Genomic DNA, 16,188 nt, shown 5'->3' with positions numbered 1-16,188 from the left:
TCCCTAACTTTTCCGACTCAACTACTTTCACAGGCAGTGCATTCTATGCCCCCACTACTCTCTGGGTAAAGAACCTACCTCTGACATCCCCCCTATATCTTCCACCATTTACCTTAAATTTATGTCCCCTTGTAATGGTTTGTTCCACCCGGGGAAAAAGTCTCTGACTGTCTACTTTATCTATTCCCCTGATCATCTTATAAACCGCTATCAAGTCGGTCCTCATCCTTCTCCGTTCTAATGAGAAAAGGCCTAGCACCCTCAAACCTTCCTCGTAAGACCTACTCTCCATTCCAGGCAACATCCTGGTAAATCTCCTTTGCACCTTTTCCAAAGCTTCCACATCCTTCCTAAAATGAAGTGACCAGAACTGCACACAGTACTCCAAATGTGGCCTGATCAAGGTTTTGTACAGCTGCATCTTCACCTCACGGCTCTTAAATTCAATCCCTCTGCTAATGAATGCTAGCATACCATAGGCCTTCTTCACAGTTCTATCCACTTGAGTGGCAACTTTCAAAGATCTATGAACATAGACCCCAAGATCTCTCTGCTCCTCTACATTTTCCAAGAACCCAACGTTAACCCTGTATTCATATTTGTCCTTCCAAATGGACAACCTCACACTTGTCAGGGTTAAACTCCATCTGCCACTTCTCAGCCCAGCTCTGCATCCTATCTATGTCTCTTTGCAGCCGACAACAGCCCTCCTCACTATCCACAACTGCGCCAATCTTCGTATCATCTGCAAATTTACTGACCCACCCTTCAACTCCCTCATCCAAGTCGTTAATGAAAATCACAAACAGCAGAGAACCCAGAACTGATCCCTGCGGTACGCCACTGGTAACTGGGCTCCAGGCTGAATATTTGCTATCCACCACCACTCTCTGACTTCTATCGGTCAGCCAGTTCGTTATCCAACTGGCCAAATTTCCCACTATCCCATGCCTCCTTACTTTCTGCATAAGCCTACCATGGGGAACCTTATCAAATGCCTTACTAAAACCCATGTACATTACATCCACTGCTTTACCTTCATCCACATGCTTGGTCACCTCCTCAAAGAAGTCGTGTGTTAGCGTGTATTAATTGGGGGCTTGAGGTTAAGACCGCGGGGTTATGCTGCAACTGCACATGACCCTGGTGAGACCACATTTGGAGTATTGTCTGCCGTTCTGGTCACCTCACTATAGGAAGGATGTGGACGCATTGGAAAGGGTGCAAAGGAGATTTACCAGGATGCTGCCTGGTTTGCAGGATTGGTCTCATGAGGAAAGGTTGAGGGAGTTAGGGCATTTCTCTTTGGAGTGGAGGAGGATAAGAGGCGACTTAATAGAGGTTTATAAGATGATGAGGGAGATAGATAGAGTGGACGTGCAGAGACTATTTCCTCTGGGGGATGTAGCTGTTACAAGGGGGCATAACTATAAGGTTCAGGGTGGGAGATATAGGAGGGATGTCTGAGGTATGTTCTTTACTCGGAGAGTGGTTAGGGTGTGGAATGGACTGCCTGCTGTGATAGTTGAGTCCGACACTTTAGAAACTTTCAAGCAGTTATTGGATAGGCACAGGGAGCACACCAGAATGACAGGGTGTGGGACAGGGCAGCACGGTACCATTGTGGATAGCACAGTTGCTCCACAGCTCCAGGGTCCCAGGTTCGATTCCTGGCTTGGGTCACTGTCTGTGCGGAGTCTGCACGTTCTCCCCGTGTGTGCATGGGTTTCCTCCGGGTGCTCCGGTTTCCTCCCATAGTCCAAAGATGTGCGGGTTGGGTGGATTGGCCGTGCTGGATTGCCCTTGGTGTCCAAATTGCCCTTAGTGTTGGGTGAGGTTGCTGGGTTGTGGGGGTGGGGTGGATGTGTGGACCTTGGGTGGTGTGCTCTTCCCAAGTGCTGGTGTGGACTCGATGGGCCGGGTGGCCTTCTTCTGCACTGTAAATTCTATGAAAATCTTGATCAAGGTTCGGACAATGCTCGGCACAACATCGAGGGCCGAAGGGCCTGTTCTGTGCTGTACTGTTCTATATATGCTGTGTTTGTGTAACCTACCTCTTCACTCCCCTGATGAAGGAGCTACACTCTGAAAGCTTGTGATTCCAAATAAACCTTTTGGACTTTAACCTGGTGTTGTGAGACTTCTTACTGTACCTCAATGTGATCATGGCCTCAACTTACTGCCCTGCCCATTCTCCATAACCCTGCAACCCATTACCAATTAAAAAAATCTGTCTAACTCCTCAAATTACTCACTGCTACCATACTCTGGAGTAGCGAATTCCACAGATTCACAATTTTTCTTGTGCTTATAATGTGGTAAATTTACTCTTTCTAGAAACGACGTACATTCATGGGCAGGGACCCATTCTCTGCAAAGAAAAGGAATATGTTCATGCTTTGCACCTTTTTTGAATTACCTGGGAGCCAACAGTTCCCCATTGAGCTATGCCTTGACCAGTCAGAATTGTTGACCAATCAGTGACCTTTTCTCTTGTAATATATATTGTTGTCATCATTTGAAATTTGGCATTCTTGTGTTTGTCCTAATGAAGGCAAGATAAAAAGTATCACAGCAAGTCTCTGTTTTCAGCAATGTTTTAGTTTTATATATTTCCTTCCTCCTGTCCAGTTTCTGTCTAATATACCTGCTACATTTTCTTGCTCTCCTGGTAACACAAGGTTAAGGCCCTAGTGAGTTCTTTGATGTTCAATGCTTAGCTTGCGCAATTGGATTCATTTTCAGGAAAAGATGGAGTAACGGTGAGTGAACTGATGGGGCACGACTAACTTTTGAGCAAAACACGATTGGGCCAAAAAAAGCTTAATTGGCCCCATTGACTGGATGAAGGAAGTTACTGGGAAAAGTAGCCTAGACGTTTGGCCTAATCATTTCATGACTTCTGATGCTGGCATTGAGCACAAGGCTATGATTTCTTTTGTGGTTCAAACAGTCCATCAATATTGCTATATATTCTTTGCACACGATGAAAAGGATGGCATTTTTAAGAACTTCCAAAACAAGCACATCCCTATACTGGCAAAATGCAGCATGTTTAACAGTGGAGATGATTATGAAAATAAATCTTTCCAATCAATAATTAGAAATATGAGGTCACCCTGTATTCACATTTTTCTGATTTGTTGAATGTTTGACGCCAAGTCAGCCATGCTCCTGTGAACAAGCAGTCATCAGACATTCAGTAGTGACAAGGCATTAGGCTAATGTCTGTACAGAAGTGATCTGCCAAACCCGAGTAACCACTACTTCATTGCCAGAATGAATGCTGCAGGCAAGTTAACCAAAAAGTAATAGTGGATTCTGATTGGACTGAGGATTTACCTAACCAGTAAAAGCTGATGTTATATTAAAAAAGCCTAATATTCTGTAATGTGTTTCACAGCCTTGGTTTCAACCCAGTGCGCCTCACAGCTAATGTCTCACTTTTAAAACTGTTTGAACTGATGTAATGTAGGGAAATGTGGCAGTCCATTTGCGTGTAGCAAACCCCCAAAACCAGCAATGTGGTAATATTGGTAATTTGTTGTTTTATTGGAATTGACTTCTTGAACTAGTGCGGTTGGAACTTTTAAACCCACTTGAGAGAGCAGGGTAACCTTCTATTTAGTGCTGCATCTGAAAGAAATGAAATGAAAATCGCTTATTGTCACAAGTAGGCTTCAATGAAGTTACTGTGAAAAACCCCTAGTCACCTCATTCCGGCGCCTGTCCGGGGAGGCTGGTATGGGAATCGAACCGTGCTGCTGGCCTGCTTGGTCTGCTTTAAAAGCCAGCGATTTAGCCCAGTGAGCTAAACCAGCCCCTCCACGGGAGGAGCTGGCACTCTAAGACAGTGCCTCCCTCAGTGTACACTAACTGATAAACATTTGTGCTGAAATCTCTGGAGTGCAATTTGACTCTAGAACCTTCTAACTGAAAGGTGAGGGTACTACCAACTGAACCACTACACCACAAGGAGGTCCTTGAGCAGCACTGAATTAGCTGAAGCTAAGTCTAGCAATACATTTAGCCTCAATGTCCCCACGCTAAGATAACTAGTAGTTATGGTGTGGTGGCGGCGGCGTTTGGGACCCCTCTAACCCTTCGCTTTCCTCAAACTTTCTGATTGCTCAATTCCCATCTTTGTCCTTCACTTCTACAATTGGTTGTGAAGATCCTTGAGATTTTTCTCATTTTTACATCGTGTGAATGCGACATCGGACTTGAGAGTAGTGGTTCAAAGGTTGGTCTACACATCAGAAGACCAAGACAGTGATGACTGGACAGCATCAAGGCCCTCCCGTCAGGCAACAAAGCATTGAGAACATCAACCATTTCCCTTCCTTTGGAAGCAACATCCACAGGGATGTGATGTAGAGATTGACATCCACCAAATGGTAAAGCCGCATCGGTCTTCCAGCGGCTCCACAGGGTCAGAGCATCCAACACCATCAATGCAACCATGAAGCAGTGACTCTATATGTCTATTGTAGTACCAAGCACAGTCTATGCCAGCGAGTTGGAAGAGAACAGCAAAAGTCTTTAATCAGCACGGGGTGTACGTAAAATTCTGGACATCATGTGGAGAGACAACATCACCACCAAGGAAGTGTTGCAGTGGACTGGTCAGAGGTGCTTTTGGAACATCGTAATGGAGAGGCGACTGATGCTGGCAGGAACACTTCCTTCGCCTCCCAGATGTATGCTTGCCAGAGTGGCAGTAGAATGGACCCCGCCAGTTGATAAAAAACAAAGCCGGCCAAAGAAGACTTTGCAAAGTATATTTAACGAGCACCTCAAAGAGAAGCACACCACCTTGGCTGGAACAAAAGAGATTGCTGCTGGCCCAGCGGCAAAAATGTTGCTGCCCATTGTCTCGCGTGGGACCAGAGGATCCAAGTCTAAGAATGCAGACTTGTTCAAATGAAATTATAGTTAAATCAAAAACTGCAAATTTACACTGAATTGCTTGCACTCTGAATCGTATTTGTGGAGCAAACTTTGCTCTAAACACTTTAGTGAAACTGGACTAAAGGGTGTAATGATTTAGACAGTGGAGGAGCCAAAGGTGTTGTGAAGGTGTTATAAATAAATGCAAGCCCTTTCCTCGTCTTTGAATTTGAAGGAATAGGCTGCATGTGAAAATGAAATTAGCCTGCTTTGCAGTTGTCATTTTGGCTCCAAATCCATCTCTATTGTTAATGCAACATTAACAGTGTTATTAAGGTTAAGGAAATACAGATCGAGGGTATTGATTGATTCAGTATCTTGAGCACTATTAACAAAGTATATGGAAGGAAATATCTTGAGTGTTATTAAGAGAGTACCTTTATTGACGTTTCTCTATCGGGCACCTGGTGAAGAGGGTGCTGCATGCAGCAGTACTACGCAAGCATAGATTAAGGCGGTTCACAGATTCCTGGGCCAAATGTCCCTTCTGTGACGAAGGGGAATCTGTGTTCCACATTTATATAGATTGCCCCTGGACCTGGCCATGGTGACCATCAACTGCGGGTGGTTGAAGGATCGTCCGATTCGACCCTGTTCCTCTAGTACGGCGTTCAAAAGGTATCTTCACAAACACATGGATAGGATGGGTATTGAGGGATACTGCACAAGGAAGTGCTGAGGGATTCATGAAGGTTGGTATCATGCTCGGCACAGGCTTGGAGGGCCGAAGGGCCTGTTCCTGTGCTGTATTGTTCTTCGTTCTTTGTTCTATTGTGGCTATATTTGGAGCCTGGTGGACTTTGATTGGAAGCATGCAGTGTCCACCAGCATACATAGAACATAGAACATTACAGCGCAGTACAGGCCCTTCGGCCCTCGATGTTGCGCTGTCCTGTGAAACCCCTCTAAAGTCCCTCTACGCTATTCCCTTATTGTCCATATGTCTATCCAATGACCATTTGAATGCGTTTAGTGTTGGCGAGTCCACTACTGTTGCAGGCTGGGCATTCCACGCCCTTACTACTCTGAGTAAAGAACCTACCTCTGACATCTGTCCTATATCTATCTCCCCTCAATTTAAAGCTATGTCCCCTCGTGCTAGCCATCGCCATCCGAGGAAAAAGGCTCTCAATGTCCCCAGGGCAAATCGGTGGTTGCCGCAGATTGGGGTCCACACCGATGCTCTTACCTCCCCTACATGCCTCCTCCACTGGCCCCAGATCTGAAGAGCCGCCCCCACTATCGGGCTGGTAGAGTACTGCGCCGGCTGAAGCGGCAGAGGTGCTGTGACCAGGGCTGCTAAGCTAGTGCCCCTGCACGAAGCAGCCTCCATCTGCTCCCAAACTGACCCCGCACCCACCATCCATTTCCTTGTTGCTATGTTGGCCGCCCAGTAATAGTTGCTGAAGTTCGGCAATGCCAGCCCCCCTTCTATGTTCCTTTCAAGCATCACCCTCTTCACCCACGGGGATTTCCCTGCCCATACAAATCCCAGAATAATTTTATTCAGCCTCTTAAAGAAGGACCGCAGGATAAAGAAGGGGAGACACTGAAAAACAAAGAACCGCGGGAGAATTGTCATCTTAACTGTCTGCACCCTCGCCGCCAAGACAGCGGGAGTGCATCCCACCTCCAGACCTCCTCCCTCACTCGTTCCACCAGTCGGGAGAGGTTGGGCTTATGCAACTTGCCCCAGTCCCGTGCCACCTGAATTCCCAAATATCGGAAACTCTCCCCTACTAGCCTGAACGGCAACCCCTTCAGCCTACTCTCCTGTCCCCTCACCTGAATCACAAACAACTCAATCTTAGCCATGTTCAATTTATATCCTGAGAACCAGCCAAATTCCCTCAGGATTTCCATAATACCGTCCATCCCCACCATTGGGTCCAATATATATAACAGCAGATCGTCTGCGTATAACGAGACCCTATGTTCCATTCGCCCTCCCCCGGACTAGCCCTTTCCAGCCCCTAGAAGCTTTCAGTGCAATTGCCAGCGGCTCTATGGCCAACGCAAATAGCAGAGGGGAGAGAGGGCATCCCTGTCTTGTCCTGTGGTGCAGTCTAAAGTAGTCCGATGTCGTCCTGTTCGTCCTTACACTCGCCTTCGGGGCCTGATATAATAGCCTAACCCAGTCGATGAACCCCACCCCGAACCCGAACCGTCCTAGTACATGCATGCATTTCCTCAGTCTCTCACACAACCGCCTCATCCGCGAGTAATCCACTTCCAGCCTCCATGGTGGGCAGGTAATCCCACTCGACCCGGTCAAAAGCCTTTTCAGCATCCATGGCTACCACTTTCTCTACCTCCCTACTCTCGGGGGGCATCATAATCACGTTGAGCAGCCTTCTTAGGTTGGCCACCAGCTGCCTCCCCTTTACAAACCCGGTATACAGTCCTCAATTCTGGTCGCCGGGATCTTGGCCAGTAACTTGCCGTCTATGTTGATCAAAGAGATCGGCCTGTATGACCCACAAGCCTCCGGGCCCTTATCCCGTTTCAGAATAAGCGAGATGGTGGCCTGCGACATCGTCGGGGGTAAACTCCTTCTGTCTCTTGCCTCGTTAAAGACCCTGACCAGCATCGGCCCCACTATCCCGACAAATCTTTTGTAAAACTCCACCGGATACCCATCCGGCTCCGCAGCTTTACCCGGCTGCCCCCCCAATACCTCTTCGATCCTGACCAGAGCCCCCAGTTCGTCCACCAACCCAATCCCCACTCTTGGGAAGGTCAGTCCGTCCAGGAATCACCTCATCCCCCCGGTCCCCCCGGGGGGGGGGGGGGGGGGGGGGGGGGGGGGGGGGGGCGTTCTGAAGTGTACAGCTTCCTATAAAAGTCCCTAAAGACCTTGTTCAGCCCTGCCGGGTCATCCACTAGATTACCTTCCCCATCCACTACCCTCCCTATTTCCCTAACTGCTTCCCTCTTCCTTAGTTGTTGCGCAAGCATTCTACAGGCCTTGTCCCCATGCTCATAAATCACACCTTTTACCTTTCTAAGCTGCTCTACAGCCTTGCCTGTAGTCAGCATCCCAGATTCGGCCTGCAGCCTCTGTCGTTTCCTGAGTAACTCTGGCCTCGGGGATTCCGCGTAACTCCTGTCCGTCCGTAGAATTTCCTTCATCAGTCGGTCCGTCTCTGCCCTGTCTGTCCTTTCCCTGTAAGCCCGAATTGAAATCAGCTCCCCTCTCACCACTGCCTTCAGCGCCTCCCAGAGCACCGCTGCCGAGACTTCTCCAGTATCGTTCACCTGCAGGTAATTATGCATGCATTTCCGTGAGTAATCCAACGTCCAGCCTCCATGGTGGGCGCTGAAAGCTGTCCTTACAAAATTGCAGGTATACCCAGTGCGGAGCATGGTCCGATATGGCAATTGCCGAGTATTCTGCCCCCACCATTCCGGCAAGCAGGTCCCTACTCGCAACAAAGTAGTCAATTCGGGAATACACCTTGTGGACGTGGGAGTAGTACGAGAACTCTCTCGCCGTCAGCCGGCTAAATCTCCACGGATCTGCTCCCCCCATTTGCTCCATGAACACTCTCGGTTCCTTTGCCATCGCTGGCAACCTCTTGAACATGACCGGTCCAGGACTGTATTAAAGTCTCTGCCTATGATCAGCTTACGTGAGTCCAAGTCGGGGATCTTCCCTAGCATCCTCCTAATAAAATCCACATTGTCCCAATTAGGGGCATGTACACTGACCAGGACTACTCTCACCCCTTCGAGCTTACCCCTCACCATAACGAACCTGCCACCCCCATCAACAACTGTGCCCTCCGCCTCAAATTGTACCCGTTTATTAATCAGGATTGCAACACCCCTCGTCTTAGAATCAAGCCCTGAATGAAAGACCTGACCGACCCAGCCCTTCCTTAACCTAATCTGGTCTGCCATTTTCAGGTGCGTCTCCTGCAGCATGACTATGTCCGCCTTCAGAACCCGCAGATGCGCAAACACACGCACCTTCTTCACTCGCCCAGTTAACCCTCTAACATTCCAGGTGATCAGCCTGGTTGGGGGGCACTCCCCCCCCCCCCCCCCCCCCCCCCCCCCCCGTTTGTCGATCAGCCATCCCCTTTCCTTGGCCAGCCCCCCAGCCATGTGTCGTGCTTCATCTGGCCCGCCTCCTGACCGGCTCCACCTATGACCTCCTCACTGTTGCCATGCCCAGTTTCCATCCCCGTCAGCAGAACAACTCACCCCCCCCCCCAGCAACACCACCCTCTCACCTAACCCCTGCTCTAATCTAACTATATGCACACACCACCACCTCGGCCTCCGATGACTAGCCCCACTCAGCTAGCCTGGGGCTCCCAGCCTCGGCGCCAGCGCGTCTCCCACCCATTGTTCCCAGTCACCCCTCCCCCGAGCCATTCATACCACTTCCCCAGATCAGCCTTACTTAAGCAAACACTCTATACAAGTCATAAACAACCCCCACAATAGCACAATTCAAGCTAAACAAGACAAAAAAAAGAAAGAGATAAGAAATAACAGACACTCTCAGTCCTTCCCATACAGACACAGAAAAGATTGCACACAGTTCCCCTGAAGCATCCCTCTTAACCCAACCCTTTTAACTGTTTTCTTTATTATTCCCCCCCCGCGAAGCTCCCACTAATCAAAGAGCCCAAAAAGGCAACATTCTGGTAAACCACGCAAAGAAACGACAAAAATGGACTGAAACATACAGGCAGTTTTCAAAACGAGAGAGACACCACATATACATAAAACTTCTAACATGAGTCCAAACAGCTCAGTGCCAGCCCTTGCTTCTTAACGAAGTCCATCGCTTCTTCGGGTTCCTCGAAATAGTGGTGCTGACCCTCATACATAACCCACAGACGCGCTGGAAAAAGCAGCCCGAATTTCACCTTGTTTTTTTATGGTATCTCCTTCACCTGCCTGTAGCCTTCCCTCCTCCTGGCCACCTCAGTGCTCAAATCTTGGTGTACACAGGTGGTATTGTCCCAAGTACAGCTTTGTGTGCTCTTTGCCCATTGCAGCACCCGTTCCTTGTCCAGGTACCTGTGAGTACCACCATCGCTCGTGGGGGACCCCCTCGTCGCGGCTGTCTCACCTGCACTCTGTGTGCCCTGTCCACCACCGGCGGGCGTGGGAACACCTCGTTCCCCAGCAACTTCTGAAACATACCCTCCACAAATGCGGCAGCATCCGGCCCCTCTGCCCCCTCCGGGAGGCCCACGATTCTCACGGTCTGCCGACGAGATCTGCTGTCCAGGTCCTCCAGCCTTTCCAGAAGCACTTTTTCCCTCAACCTCCGAATCTCCACATCCGCCACCGTTTGAAAGTCAGCCTGCTCCTCCACTGACTTCTCCAACTGCTTGAGCTTCTCAGCCTGATCATCCAGCCTTTTCCCCATCCGATCAATCGACTTCTGTAGCGGCTCCAAGTTGTCACGCCTCAGAGCCAAAAAGCCCTCCTTCATAGTCTGCAGCAGCTGCTCCATTGTGGGCTAGGTTGTCGGCACCTTGCTCTGAACACCAGCCATGCTGGTCCCTCTCACAGCCTCCACTGTGCCCTTACTCGACCACTTCATCTGCTGTTTACGGTCCCCCCGGCTTCTTAGGTCCATACAATTCTGGATGGATCCTGCGCCTGAATGTTATTGCTTTCCAGTTCCGTGCTCAAAAGCGCAAAAAAGTCGGGGGGAAAAGTCCAAAAGTCCGACCGAGACGGGAGCCACCAAATGTGTGACCTACTCCCTCATAGCCGCCACCGGAAGTCCATAGAAACAGGAATTAAGACGAGTGGCAATTTGGACCATCAAGCTCATACATGTGGAATATTCAGCTTTGCATCTCAGCCTTGAAATGATTTAGATTTGTCATGTGTACCGAGGTACAGTGAAAAGTATTTTGCGTACAGCCCAGGCAGATCGTTCCATGCATGAAAAATGTAGGACATACCAGTGTTTCATTCTATTATCTGAACTGGGTAGTCATCACTTAGTAAGGATATTTTTAAGATCATTTTAAAATTTGAGTTTACATCATTTGTACGTTGCAGACCAGAGTTGGCTTGAAATAATATCTTGGCTACACCTTGTCCAGGTCACGTAATAATTTTAATCCAGTCACCCCTTTCCTCCAATCTGGGCTGAATGTTGTCTTTATGAACCACCTAGTATGGACATTCAGAGCGACGTACAAAGTTTAAATGTGTATTCCTGTTAGTTTGCATAAACCTCAAGTTGCTGATAACACTACATCTCCGTGTCTGATTTGTGAGGCAGCAGACTTTCCAATCGGCCCCAAGGCCGATGAGTCACAACTTTCTCCAACTGGGGCTTATACAGCAAACTCTCTTCTTGCTGACTCCACTCCCTCCCTTGTCCCTTGTCGCCTGGCTGTCCTCCTTGACCACAAACTGAGTTTCAGACTCCACTTGCCATTCATTATCAAAACCTTTCATTAACCCCCCTGCAAAACTGGCTACCTCAATCTCTCTCCTCCCCCCCCCCCCCCCCCCCCCCCCCCCCCACCTGCTCTCCATAAACTGGTGCAAAATACTGCCTTGTCCCATACTAAGCCCTGCTCCCACATCATTCCTACCCTCAATCTCTCCGTGCCATCAAGCGAGTACTTGTCTTTAATTCCCTCAATAGCTATGCCCTGCTCTATCACTGCAGTCTATTTTGTACAGGTCCCTTTCTTAACCATCTCATGATCCACTTATCTACACTGTAGTGCAGCGATTTTCTACTCCAGAGGAATACTCAGTATAATAATAATCTTTATTGTCACAAGTGGTACCTTAACACTGCAATGGAGTTTCTGTGAAAATCCCCTAGTTGCCATATTCCGCCGCCTATTCGGGTACACGGAGAGAGAATTCAGAATGTCCAATCCACCTAACAGCATATCTTTCAGGACTTGTGGGAGGAAACCGGAGCTCCGGGAGCAAACCCACGCAGACACTGGGAGAACATGCAGACTCCTCACAGACAGTGACCCAAGCCGGGAATCAAACCTGGGACCCTGGCGCTGTAAAGCAACAATACTAACCGCTGTGCTACCTGGATTGAGACCTGAAAGATTATTGCACACTTAAGTAATGAAGGAATATGGGGATAGACAGGAAGTTCAGGTAGAAATTTATCCATGATCTGAGTGAAAGGTGAAGCAGACTCGAGAAGCCCACTCCTGCTCCTATATGGATGTTTTGTGTATTAAGGCATTATATAAATGTTGGCTGCCCTTGTTTCCACAGTTTGGATTATTTTTATAAAGCTACTGCCTCTTGTTTTGCCTAGGTGGGGGTTCAAACCCATTCCAGCACCTGGAGAAGAGTTCTGTTCTGCAGGAGGTGAGCAGTAATTTCTGTACCGTGCTATTGTTGCAGTTTCCGTACCAGTCAGCTGTTGGGATTACACATTGTCCCCAGCGATCCCTGACCTTCGGGGAGGTCAGCAAGGGTTCCTATTGTGGATTACTATACAGCACAAGCCCCTGATGGGTGGGATGTGTGTCTGTCTGGGGGCATGGTGACCATTGATGGAGATCCATATTGAAGCTTTGAAAGCTGTGATCCAACGCTCTCCTCACTACTGTCCAGTTGTGAGGATTGTGATGGGAGTGACCCTTTAAGAAATGTTTTTGTCTTATCACATGGCTTCAGTGATGTCATTGATAGGGTGGAGCTGGACTGTGGCTCTGTGAGCTTTTACTTTTGCTTTGGGTTTGGACTGGTTTGAACTGCACAGGTTTAAAGAAGTGTCTTTCTATCTTTACTTTAAAAGCTGTTTCCAGACTGCTTGATCACTTAAAGGAGATAATTGCTTTCTGGAAGGAACTCAAACCTGCTGTTTGAAAAGGCGAACAGAGTGTCAATAACACGTCTTATACCAGTAAGAATGTGCTGGGCCACACCTTCGAAAAGGGGTTTCTGGTTTTACTTGGATTTTGTTATTGAATTGGAACAGTTAAGGGGGAATTCATTAAGGGTTATACATAGATTACTGTAGCTGTGTGGGGTCTTTATGTTTGTAGTTGATAAAAATTCTTATTGTGTGTGTTTATACAAATGTGAACTAAGTTCTTAGAATAAAGCTTGTTTTTTTGATTAAAAGTGTCTAAGTACTCTATTGAATAACACCTGAAAGGCAGGCTCTTCTCATCCTCGCCAAATTCAATAAACAGTTATAGGTCAGGTGAACTCCATAATATACTTTTGAGTTTTCTAAACCCTGGCCCATAACAGGATCTTGGGTTTTATAGCCTCCCAGTGAGCTTGCTTGACATTACAGTGGAAAGTAAAATAAACAGAGTTAGTGGCACGCAACAGATCAAGGATCTACAGTGAGCACCAATTATGGCAAGTCTGGCTTGATTATAGAGGGCTGGGATGAGGTGCATGTACTGTTTGTCAAGGACCAAATGGCACAAGTCAGGAGTGTGATGGAATACCCTATACTTGCCTGGATGAGTGCAGCTCCAACAACATGCAAAGCTCAACATCATCCTGGAGAAAGCAGCCCATCCACCAACTTAAACATTCACACTCTCCCTCCACCACCGATGCACAATGGCAGCAGTGTGTACCATCTAAGAGATGCACTGAAGTATGTGACTACGGTTCCTTTGACATGCACCTTTTAAACCCATGACCTCAGCCACCAAATGCAAGGGCAGCAGATGTATGGGAACACCATCACCTACAAGTTCCCTTCCAAGTCTCTCTCACTATCCTGAAGTGGAACTATGTCGGCGTTCCTTCACTGTTGCTGTGTCACAATCCTGGAACTCACATTCTCACAGCACTGCGTGTATACCTTCACCACATGGGGCTCCAGTGCTTCAAGTAGGTGGTTCACCACCGTTTAAGGGCAGTCGGGGGGTGGGCAACAGAATACTGGCCTTATCGACAATGCCCCACATCCCAACAACATCTTTATTAGAAAAAAGCACAGAAACCAATCTAAGCTGCTATTTATGTTCCACGGGAGCCTCCTCCTACCCTACTACATCCAGAAACATATCCTTCTATTCCTTTCTTATCAGTTTATAGAAACATAAGAAGCAAGAGTAGATCACACATTCATCGAGCCTGCGCTGCCATTTTATACCATCATGCTGATCTTGGGCTTCAACTCCATTTCCTTGCCGTTCCCCATATCCCTTGCTTCCCAGAGAGACCAAAAATCTGTCTATCCCAACCTTAAATGTATTCTCTGATGGAACATCCACAATCCTATGATGATTGGTTGGCATGGAGGCACAGTGATTAGCAGTTCCGCCCCACAGCTCCATGGACCCGGGTTCAATTCCGACCTTGGGTGATTGCCTGTGTGGAGTTTGTACGTTTTCCCCCATGTCTGAGGTTTCCTCCGGGTGCTCCACCCACAGTCCAAAGATAGAACATAGAATATGCAGTGCAGAAGGAGGCCATTCGACCCATCGAGTCTGCACCGACCCACCTAAATCCTCACTTCCAACCCATCCCTATGTAACCCAATAACCCCTCCAAACCTTTTTGGTCATTAAGGGCAATTTATTATGGCCAATCCACCTAACCTGTGGACTGTGGGAGGAAACTGGAGCACCCGGAGGAAACCCACGCAGACACGGGGAGAACGTGCAGACCCCGCACAGACAGTTACCCAGCAGGGAATTGAACCTGGGACCCTGGCGCTGTGAAGCCACAGTGCTATCCACTTGTGCTGCCCCTTATGTGCAGGCTAGGTGGATTGGCCATGCTAAATTGCCCCCTAGTGTCTAAAGGTTAGGTGGGGTTACGAGGGTAGGGCAAGGGCAGTCTTTAGGTAGGGTAGTCTTTCAGAGAGTCGGTGCAGAATCGATGGGCTGTATGGCCTTCTGCACTGTAGGGTGTCTGTTCTATGATTCCAAAGATTCATAATCCTCTGAGTGGAGAAATGTCTCCTCATCTCAGTCCTATATGGTCGACTCCTTATCCTGAGATCACACCCCTGTGTTTTAGATTCTAACTTGTTAAATGCATCTGTTTTATTTGTTTTAGCTATCCCTTGTGGTAGCAAGTTCTGCATTTTCTAAGTAAAGAGATTTCTGCTTCTTGGGTTTGTTAGCGATTACCTCATACTTATGGCCCTCACTTTGAAATCCTGCACAAGTGGAAACATCTCCACATCTCGCCAATCAATTCCCCTCATAATATTAAACATTCCTGTTACGGTACCCATAACCATCTCTTTTCACAAGAGAATGGAAAGTAAGTTAACTTGAAGTGTGTGTACCCGTGTGCCTGTGTGTGTGTGTGTGTGTGTGTGTGTGTGTGTGTGTGTGGTTTTAATTGAATAGCTCCAGAGGGTAGCCAGTAGCATGTTAATGTGAAGTGCTGCATTCTTCCATTTAGTCACTGAAATGATTTTCCCTGTTGCTTTTGTCTAGCCTCACCCAACTGATTCAGATCTTTTATGAGACCACAGACAATGAGGAAGTGTATTGGAGACAATGCTTGTTATAATTAGAGCATCTGGGTGTTGCATTAAAAAAGAGGCAATTTAAGTATGCCATGAATGGAATTGAATTGCTGCCGTAAACTGCATGAGATTTTATGGTCAGCTAATTAATAATGTTGAGATTTGATGGGCTGAATGGACAGTCTCGTTCCTGCCTCCTGTTCTGCTTTTCCTGTAGAATTACTAAGATTGTTAATGACACAACACAAACACTTCTTTTTTTCTGTATTATCACAGGCTCGAGTGTTTAACGAAACTCCTATCAATCCTCGGAAATGTGTTCACATTCTGACCAAGATCCTATATCTGATAAACCAGGTTGGGCTGCCCGCCGTTACTTTGAGAAATAACCTTTGTATTTTGAACAGATGCACAATACGTTAGTAGTCGTTTGTGGCACCGAAGGAGGCCATTAAATCCTTTGAACTGTATTCTCAAACCTTTGAGAAATTTGTAACTGGTGTGTTCAACCTGAAATATTCATTCAGGATGAATGTTGGGAAGCTTTGCTGCTAAGAGTTCATAAATATGAGGAAGTGTATTGGAGCCAAATCCCTCGCATTACTGGGAGCCAAATCCCTCGCATTACTGAAGAAGGTAACTGGAAGCAACTCCTAGCATGCTTCAAAAGCTAGTCGACAGAAAATGCAGGTCCCTGGTTATTGATTTCAATCAGAACTTTAAACTGTTCAATGTAATCTGGCCTTGATAGTAATAGAAACTTGCTTTTACACAGCACGCAATGTGCTGCCAACAGATCTGTTGCTGTG

The 16,188-nt window shown here is 47.6% G+C and overlaps 1 protein-coding gene across 1 annotated transcript in view; it reads left to right on the top strand.

Moving 5' to 3' along the window:
• LOC119973751 (coatomer subunit gamma-1) overlaps positions 1-16,188 on the top strand; it is a 79,118-nt gene that overhangs the window by 1,648 nt on the left and 61,282 nt on the right. Inside the window, exons 2-3 of the mRNA XM_038812173.1 lie at positions 12,236-12,288; positions 15,656-15,736. Coding sequence (XP_038668101.1) covers positions 12,236-12,288; positions 15,656-15,736 — 134 coding nt within the window. The remainder of the gene's footprint in view (positions 1-12,235; positions 12,289-15,655; positions 15,737-16,188) is intronic.

This window comes from Scyliorhinus canicula, chromosome 11 (genome assembly GCF_902713615.1).
Source record: "Scyliorhinus canicula chromosome 11, sScyCan1.1, whole genome shotgun sequence".
NCBI classification, from domain to species: Eukaryota; Metazoa; Chordata; class Chondrichthyes; order Carcharhiniformes; family Scyliorhinidae; genus Scyliorhinus; species Scyliorhinus canicula.
Note: the sequence above shows the minus strand (reverse complement) of the source record. Positions and strands in the feature narration are given on the sequence as shown.